The following is a 9288-nucleotide window of genomic DNA, read 5'->3' as shown; positions in this document are numbered from 1 at the left end:
GCATTTGGGAGGGTTGGCTTGTTCCTATGGCAGCACCTGACCTCCAATCAAGGTGTGAGACAGTGATCTCCAGCACTGGACAGTGAAGAAGGAGTCGATTGACAAGACTTTGGGAGGGGCTGGAGGTGTAAAAGACAGAACATCCATTTTGTAGATGAGCACATGGTGACTGAATTCTTTGCTCCCAGCGCTGTATTCTTTTCTTTATTCAGTCTTCTGTTGTACTTTTATAAGGTCTTAATAAAGCATTTAAATTTTTGAAAGTAGAAATAATTTCTCACGTGGGGTTTAGGGAACGTGGGATAAGGTTGTCCACACTGGGTTAGCTCTCAAGGTACAATTTCACTGACCAGGCCAGACCTCCTTAGGAGAGTGCCTGGATTAATATCAATCACAGAATGCTGCAATCAACTCTTGTATAATATGAACAGCAATAAGACACTCTTTACGAAAGGAATACATATTTCTTAGAAGCTCTTTTAAATATTTCTCCATAACTGTAAAAGGAAATCTTCCTGATGAACTGCACGAGAGCAGAGGGAAATCAAGGCAGAGCCATGGTTTGTCAGGACTTGCTTGATCCTAATGAGCCCTGTGGTGCATTTGGAGCTGAGCCCTGAAACCTCAGGGCCTGAGAGGGGATTGCACAAACCTTTCCAGGAATCAAAGTCAGAGAAAAAACTCAAAGTATCTCAAAGCATGATTGGGTCCCACTGAGGTCCATCCCCAACACAGGCTCCTCATGGACTCCTTGAAGGAGAGAACTGGAGGCCAAAATTGGACAAAAAACCTCTCAGAGATTCAGAGTGGAAAGGAAAATCCAAAGTACCTTAAAAACCTTGGGTACCTCACAGTATTAATGAGCCCCACTAAGTATCCATGCAAACCTCTCAAGGGACTCGTTAAAGCAGATAATTGGGGCCATGATTGCACAAGCCTCTCACAGAGTCTGTATCAAAAGGGCAATACCAAATACCTTAAAATAACTGAAGTACCTTGAAGTATTAATGAGCCCCACTGAGTGTTGTTACTGACAAAGCCTCTCCAGGGACTAATTACAGCAGATAATTGGAGGCCATGATTGCACAAACCTCTCAGAGACTCCAAGGCAAAAGCCAAACCCAAAGTGCTTTGAAAAACCTGCAGTCCCTGCAGGGAGCATTCAGGAGCCCCCAGGGCCATTGCTGAGCAAGGCTCCCCAGGGACTCCTTGCAGCAGATCCTTGAGGCCACTGGGATGTGGGCTAGGGGGGGATGCTGAGGGCAGGACAAGGGGCTGACAGTGCCCAGCCTGGCTGGGGCTGTGCCAGGAGGCCCCAGGGCCTCAGGACAAGGTGTCTCCTCCCAGCCCTTGCTGGCACAGACCCTGCTGTGGCCCAGGGCACCAAGACTTGGCTTCTCTTTGTCCCCACCTGTCATCACTGCCTGCAGTTCTCTGCTCTGCCTGGGGCCTGGGGACACTTGCTCAGTGGTGTCTCTCAGTGGGACCCATTAAAAGTCCAATAAACTTTGGAGTTGGATTCAAAGAAAGTTTGGAGTGTTCTGGAGAGGTTTCTTCAGCTCCCTCTCAGGGACTGATGTTCAGGGCTTGAGCACAAAGCCCCAGAGGCTGATTAAAGTCCTTGTGCTGTGTCTGTGCTGCTGAGCTGGGCTGGGCTCCTGGCCCAGATGCAGCTCCTGCTCACCAAGAAGAGATTCAAAAGCACATTTCTCTTGATGAGCAGCTCTTGTGCCAGCCCAGCAGAGCTGGGGCACTGCCTGCAGCCAGCCCGGGCACAGCACAGAGGCACAGAGAGCTTCAATCAGTCAGGGCTGGGAAGGGGCTGAGAAGTGCCTGGGGCACAATCACTGCCAGCCCTTGGCACAGGAACCTCTGGCTGCAGGACAGTGCAGCTGCAGCTCCTGGAGCCATCTCCTGCAGCTGGAACATGCCAATGCCTGCAGAGCCTGTGAGTACATTCTCTGATTGTCTCTTGTGCAGAGCAGCCAGGGGTGCCCAGGGCTGTCCTGCAGAGCAGGGTCCTGCAGCCCAGGGCGCTGTGCTGGGGCAGGGACTCTGCTGCCTGCCAGGGACAGCTCTCAGCCAGCCCTGGCAGCTGCTCCCAGCGCTGGGGGACAAGATCTGGGTGGCAGGAGACAGCTGGTGAGGCTTGGGAGTGTTCTCCTTGTGTGGGGAGGATGCTGCATTGTTCAGGGCTGCTCCCAGCATGGCCTTTAAGTGCAGAACATTTCCAAGTAAGTTATAAAGGGACCACAGCGATGCAGGGACTGGATGAAAGAGGAAATCATGCTTTTTAAATCTATTTTCCTGGGTTGTCTTGATAGGAAATTGCACATAGATATTTATCTCTCAGTTCAGGTTTAAAAAAAAAACAATCCTCTCAGATGTTTATAAACCAGGCAGTTACAGAAATCAGCACAGAGCCCTTTAGAGGCAGCATCAGTGCTGCTTTTCCAGCCTCCTCAGGGTTGCTCTTGTTAGCGTTCAAAAACACATAATCACAGAAGTGATTATATGTGGTGCTTTTTATTCAAGAGCTCTGGGAATCAGGGTAGTTTCCACCCAAATCTGATTCCGACCATGCATTCGAGGTGAACGTGTTTTATACTCTATCATTACTTAAATTTCATGTTAATTATTAAACTTATATTCATCTATTGTATACACAGATTTCAGCTAAACATAGCTCCCTTTAAATTTCCAACATATTTTCCCATAATTCTTCCTTTGGTTATATAATAATTATATTTAATTATTAAACAATCATCACATCTAACAATTATATCTTTTATCATACTGCTTATGCAGGTGCAGTGATCTGAGAAAACACAAAACCCAATATTTTCAAAGACTATTTTTAACATTTTCCAGGGCTCCACTATCACTCTGACGTTGCCCTCAGAGCCTGCAGAGCCAGAGCTGCCCCTGGGCAGTGCCTGAGCTGGGAGGGCTCTGCAGGGCAGAGCTGAGCCCCCAGGGCTGGGCTGGGCTCTGGCAGCACTGGCAGGGCCCAGCCCTGGGCACAGGGAAGCAGCTGCTGGCAGGGACAGCTCCAGGCAGCAGAGCCCTGGGCAGGCAGTGGGGGGAAAGTGCCCCCAGCCTGTGCTGGGAGATTTCAAGTCCTCTCCAAACCCAACTATTCCATGATTTCTTACAGATCCCCATGCCAAGGCACATCAAATGTCCAACAGCAGCTGCATCAGGCACTTCCTGCTGCTGGCATTGGCAGACACGCGGCAGCTGCAGCTCCTGCACTTCTGCCTCTTGCTGGGCATCTCCCTGGCTGCCCTCCTGGGCAACGGCCTCATCATCAGCGCCGTAGCCTGCGGCCACCACCTGCACACGCCCATGTTCTTCTTCCTGCTCAACCTGGCCCTTACTGACCTGGGCTCCCTCTGCACCACTGTCCCCAAAGCCATGCACAATTCCCTCTGGGACACCAGCAACATCTCCTACACTGGATGTGCTGCTCAAGTCTTTTTCTTTGTGATCTTCCTGTCAGCAGAACTTTCCCTCCTGACCATCATGAGCTACGACCGCTACGTGTCCATCTGCAAACCCCTGCACTACGGGACCCTCCTGGGCAGCAGAGCTTGTGCCCACATGGCAGCAGCTGCCTGGGCCAGTGCCTTTCTCACTGCTCTCATGCACACAGCCAATACCTTTTCCCTGCCCCTGTGCCATGGCAATGCCATGGGCCAGTTCTTCTGTGAAATCCCACAGATCCTCAAGCTCTCCTGCTCACACTCCAACCTCAGGAAATTGGGATTTCTTGTGTTTTCCATCTGCTTAGCTCTTGGTTGTTTTGTGTTCATTGTTTTCTCCTATGTGCAGATCTTCCGGGCTGTGCTGAGGATCCCCTCTGAGCAGGGACGGCACAAAGCCTTTTCCACCTGCCTCCCTCACCTGGTCGTGGTCTCTCTGTTCATCAGCACTGCACTGTTTGCACACCTGAAGCCCCCCTCCATCTCCTCCCCATCCCTGGATCTGGCCCTGTCAGTTCTGTACTCGGTAGTGCCTCCAGCCTTGAACCCCCTCATCTACAGCCTGAGGAACCAGGAGCTCAAGGCTGCAGTGTGGAGACTGATGACTGGATGGTTTCGGAAACATTAAACTGCTGGCCAATTTCTGCAAATCACTTGCAATAAAAGTCATCTTTGATACTTCTTGTAGTTTTTATTTTGGGGGTTGCTTTTCTTTGTTTTACTTTTTTTCATATTGTCCACAAATAAATGTCATTCTTTGTGCCATTTCTCATTTTGTTTCTCTCCACCTTCCCTGTGCCCACAGACTGTGTCAATGAGGGGCTGTGCTCTTGGTGGCTTTAAAGGAGCTAAAGGATCTCTCAGCAGAGTTTTCTGCAGAGATGCCCTTTTGTTGCCTTCTCTGGAGCTGCAGCAGCAATGTCTGTGTGCAGAGCTGGGGCAGATCAGTGCTGCCCCAGCAGCTGTGCCCAGCAGCAGCAGCAGCAGCACTTGGTGTTGCCAGTGCTGCTGCCGTGGCCCTGCCCCACTGCCCTGGTGGCCCTGGTGTTGCTGCAGGGCCTGAGTGCTCTCGGGGCCGGGCACAGCCCTGGGGGTGGCAGTGCCGGGGCTGCAGCAGGGACAGGCCATGGGCACTGCTGGGGCAGCGCTGACACCTCAGGCCAGGCCCTGGGGGCTCCAGGCTCCTTGCTCAGGCTCTCTCAAGAACACGGCCAGGCCAATGCTCAGCACAGAAACCCCCGTCAGCAGCCCCAGGCTGGCCGTGGGCAGGCTGGGGGCAAACAGCATGGCTGGGGCTCTGCAAGGGCCCTGGGCCAGACGGGAAGGAGCAGCAGAGCAGGGGCTGATCCATGCCCAGTGCGCTGCACAGCCCAGGGCAGCGTCCCAGAGCGTCCTCATGCAGCTGCCAACAACATCCCCCCTCTGCAGCCCTGGCCTCTCCCCCAGCTCACACAGGTGCCCCATCCTTGCAGGCACAGACACGGCAGCACTGCCTCAGCAGCCCCTGTTTGCATTGCACACAGCAGGGGCAGCACCCCCATGCTGTTGCTGTGGGGACATGAACCTGAGGGAGCACAAATGCCATCAGCCCCTGGGGCCAGCAAGGGCTGGGGGACACCAGGGAAACCACTCAGCTTTGTCCTGGCCTCTGCACTCAGCCAGAAAGTTTGTTCCCATAAGCTGGGAGTTTCCTGTGCCACTGCAGACGCTGTTGCTCAGAGCCAGGGCTGCCTGGCAGCCATCCCCAAACTGCCCTGAGCATTTCCTTGGCTTCACCTTTGCTTTCTTTACTCTTCTGGTACAAATTTCTTCCTCTTGCCCATCCCTGTTCCCTCCCCTGCAAACAGCCCATCCCTGTTTGCCCTTTCCTCTCTGGCCCCACTCCCCATTGCAGTTCCTGACTTGGCCCCATGGGAACGTCCCTTGGGCAGCAGGATCATTCTACAAGTGCTGCAGTAATTGTCTTCAGGCTCCTGCAGTGCCTGGTGCTGCTCCCTTGCCAGAGGCGCTCCAGGCCAGGGGGGCACATCTGGGCTGCTGTGTCTGGCTCTGGGGCTCCCTGTTCTGGGCAATGAGGAGGAGCTGCAGAGGCTCTGCAGGACTGACAGGATGGGCTTTGGGGCTGCCAGGAGAAGCTGAGGGACCTGGGCTGCTGGAGCTGCTGAAGAGGAGGCCCAGGGCTCATCCTGCAACTGCTCCAAGGGTGGTTTCAGCGACTCCCAGAATCAGCAAGGCTGGAAAAGACCTTGGAGATCATCAAGTCCAACCTGTGCCCTTACACTGCCTTGTGTCCCCTGAGCCTCCTCTTCTCCAGGATAAACAACCCCAGCTCCCTCAGCCACTCCTCACAGGACTTGTGCTCCAGACCCCTCCCCACCCTTATTGCCCTTCTCTGGACACGCTCCAGCCCCTCCATGTCCTTCCTAAATTTGGGGCCAAGAACTGGACAAAGTACTCGAGGTGCTGCCCAACCAGTGCTGAGCTCAGGGGAAGAATCCCTGCCCTGCTCCTGCTGGCCACACCATTCCTGATCCAGGCCAGGAGCCATTGGTCTTCTTGGCCACCTGGGCTCACTGCTGCCTCATGTCCAGCCTGCTGTCCATCAGTCCCTGCAGGGCCCTTTCTGCCTGGCTGCTCTCCAACCACTCTGTCCCCAGCCTGTAGTGCTGCAGGGGTTGTTGTGGCCAAAGTGCCCGACCCGGCACTGGGACTTGTTAAACCTCACCTTGTTGGATTTGGGCCCTGGATCCAGCCTGTCCAGGGCCCTGTGCAGAGACCTCCTACCCTCCAGCAGATCAACACTCCCAGCAACTTTGTGTGACCGTGATTCCTTGAGGGCCCTGAGTGTCACAATGGTCTCCATGATTCCATGAGGCCTCCTAGTGTCACAATGTCCCTTTGGTTCCATGGGACCCCCTGGTGTCACAAAGTCCCTTGGATCCTTGGGCCCTGCAGTGTCACAATGGTGCCATCGTCCACAAAGGCCCTGAAGTGTCACAATGGATCCTTGGTTCCATGAGGTCTGGCAGTGCAGCCATGCTCTCCTTGGTTCCACAGTGTCACAATGGCCTCTTGGTCCCAAGGGCCACCACAGTGTCAAACATGTTTCCTTCATTCCAGGAGTCCCTGAGGAGCAGCACTGGCCCCTTGGTTCCATGGGGCCCTGCAGTGTCACAATGGCCCCATCATGACACCAGGTCCTGCTCTGTCACAATGCTCTGCATGGTTCCACAAGGCCCTGCAGGGTCACAGTGGCCTCTTGGCTCCAGGAGGCCTCAGAGTGCCACAATGAATTCCTTAGTGCTGCAGTGTCACAATGGAGCCCTGGTGACACAAGATCCTGCAGTGTCACCAGGGACCCTTGGTTCCATGGGGCACCACAGTGTCACAATTGTCCCCTGAGTTCCCAGAGTCCTTGCAATGGAGCACTGGCCCCTTGATTCCATTGTCCCCAGGCTCTCCCAAGGGTCTCCTTTGTTCCACAGTGGCACAATGGCCCCTTGGTTCCACAAGGCCCTGCAGGGTCACAGTGGCCTCTGTGGTGCCACCAGGACCCAGACTGTCACCATGGACTCCTTGCTTCCATCCAGCCCCACAGTGTCACAATGGCCCCTTGGCTCTGTGCTGCCATGTCGTACACAGTGTCACCATGGTCCTCTTGGTGCCACCAGGCCCTACAGTGTCACAATGGCCCCTTGCTTCCCCAGAGCCCTGCAGGGTCACAATCGTCAGAGAATCAACCAGGCTGGAAATGACCTTGGAGAGCATCAAGTCCAACCTGGATCCCAACACCACCTTGTCCCCCAGACCATGGCACTGAGTGCCACATCCAGTCTTTCCTTAAACACCTCCAGGGATGGCGACTCACCCACCTCCCTGGGCAGTCCATGCCATTACCCCATCATCCTCTGTGTGACGAATATTTCCTAATGTCCAGCCTAAATGTCCCCTGGTTCAGCTGAAGGCTGTGTCCTCTTGTCCTGTCACTGTTCCCTGGGAAAAGAGCCTGACCCCCACCTGGCTGCACCCTCCTGTCAGGGAGTTGTAGAGAGAGATGAGGTCTCCTCTGTGCCTCCTCTTCTCCAGGATAAACAACCCCAGCTCCCTCAGGCACTCCTCACAGGACTTGTGCTCCAGACCCCTCCCCAGCCTTGTTGCCCTTCTCTGGACACGCCCCAGCCCCTCCATGTCCTTCCTAAACTGGGTTCCCAGAACTGGACAGAGCACTTGAGGTGCTGCCCAACCAGTGCTGAGCACAGGGGAAGAATCACTGCCCTGCTCCTGCTGGCCACACCATTCCTGATCCATAGGAGTGCCAGGGGTTGGATGAGGGACATGGTGGGGAGGTGTTGGGAAAAAAGTGTTTTTAATTGTCAGCCATGAAGAGTCTTGATTTTCATATCTATTCAGACTACATTAGAAGGTGCTGAGGGTCAGTATCCGTTGGACATTGCTGATATCACTCTATTAATAGGAAAAGAAAACCAAAGAGGAAATAACAATTCTCTGGGCTTTTTTTTTTAATATAGCAGATTCACTAAAAATACTCCTCTGAAATCTGTCTAATTAATCACAGCAGAATTGAAAACATAGATTATTCCCTGAGGTTTTTCTGGCTCAGGTATTTTGAACAAATGTTTAGGAGCCTTTGTAACTGAATTCCTGAAGTGAAGAGCTCATGAAAGAAGAGGCCTCTGGAGTAATAAAATTCATCAGCAACCTCCAAGTGGCTGAGGATCCATCCCCATGAGAGCAGCAATGAACAGAAATGGGCACAGCTTTGTGGCTGCTGTCCCAGCTTTGGCATGGGCCCTGGGCCTGGAGCAGGAGCAGCTCTTGAGGGCCCCAAGGCCGGGGCTCTTGTGCTGCCCTGGGCAGATGGGATGGCAGCAGGGGCTGCAGAGCTCTCAGCACCTCAGGCCGAGGGGAGCAGGGCAGCCAGGGAGCCTCCTTTGGCCTTGGCCAAGCACCTTCCCCCATGGCTGGGGCTGAGTCCTGTGGCAGCTGCAGCTGCTGCTGTGGCCTTGGCAGGGGCTGAGGCCGTGGGGCCAGTGCCCAGAGCAGCCTGGCCTGAGCAGAGCTGTGGGGCCAGAGCCGGCGGTGCTGGGCTGGGCTCAGAGAGGCCCTTGGTGCTGCCCAGAGCTCAGGGCAGCTGGCAGAGCTTGCAGGGAGCTGGGCTGGGCTCCGAGAGCCTGGCCCAGAAACCATCAGTGTCCATCTCAGCCTGGCTGAGCGTGCAGGGGCAGGACTCAGGCCAGGCCTTGTGGGGCAGGGCCAGCGCCTGTGCAAGGCATTGCAAACAGGCAAGTGGCCCAGAGAGGAGGCTGCTCTGTGCCCTTGGTGGCAGGGACAGAGCAGGGAGGGGGCCCAGGACATTTGTCAGCGCCAGCCTCTGTGCCCAGCCCTTGGCAGCCCTGGCTGCTGAGCCCAGCTTTGGCTTGGGCTGAGTTTGGCTGTGGCCCCGCTCCATCCTCCTGTGGGTCTCAGGGCCTGTTCCCGGCCATGGCCAGCCCTGGCTGCCTCTCTGCTGGCCCAGAGGCCGGCAGAGCCTGGGGCAGGGCTGTCTGTGCAGCCCCACAGGTGCCAGGGGCTCTGCAGGAGCTGGCAGAGGCTGCCCAGCAGGGAGGCCATGGGGCACAGAGCCCCAAGGCTGCTGTGGGCACCACGGCACAGGGGCCGTTCCCAGCCGCAATGCTCCTGGCCTGGGCTGGGCCTGCACAGGGGCTGGGCCACCATGGCTGGGCCAGCACAGGGCCACAAAGGGGCCACGCAGCCGCTGCCGGGGCTGACAGCAAGGCCAGGC

At 55.2% G+C, this 9288-nt stretch overlaps 1 protein-coding gene across 1 annotated transcript; it reads left to right on the top strand.

Moving 5' to 3' along the window:
* Positions 1 to 3165: 3165 nt before the first annotated feature.
* Positions 3166 to 4113, top strand: LOC118701358 (olfactory receptor 14J1-like). The gene has a single exon (XM_036405982.2). It carries the CDS (start codon positions 3181 to 3183, stop codon positions 4111 to 4113), a length of 933 nt encoding a protein of 310 aa, XP_036261875.1. The 5' UTR covers positions 3166 to 3180.
* Positions 4114 to 9288: the final 5175 nt, after the last annotated feature.

Source organism: Molothrus ater, unplaced genomic scaffold (genome assembly GCF_012460135.2).
Source record: "Molothrus ater isolate BHLD 08-10-18 breed brown headed cowbird unplaced genomic scaffold, BPBGC_Mater_1.1 matUn_MA598, whole genome shotgun sequence".
Classification (NCBI taxonomy): Eukaryota; Metazoa; Chordata; class Aves; order Passeriformes; family Icteridae; genus Molothrus; species Molothrus ater.
The sequence above is the reverse complement of the archived record's forward strand: the minus strand, read 5'-3'. Positions and strand labels throughout refer to the sequence as shown.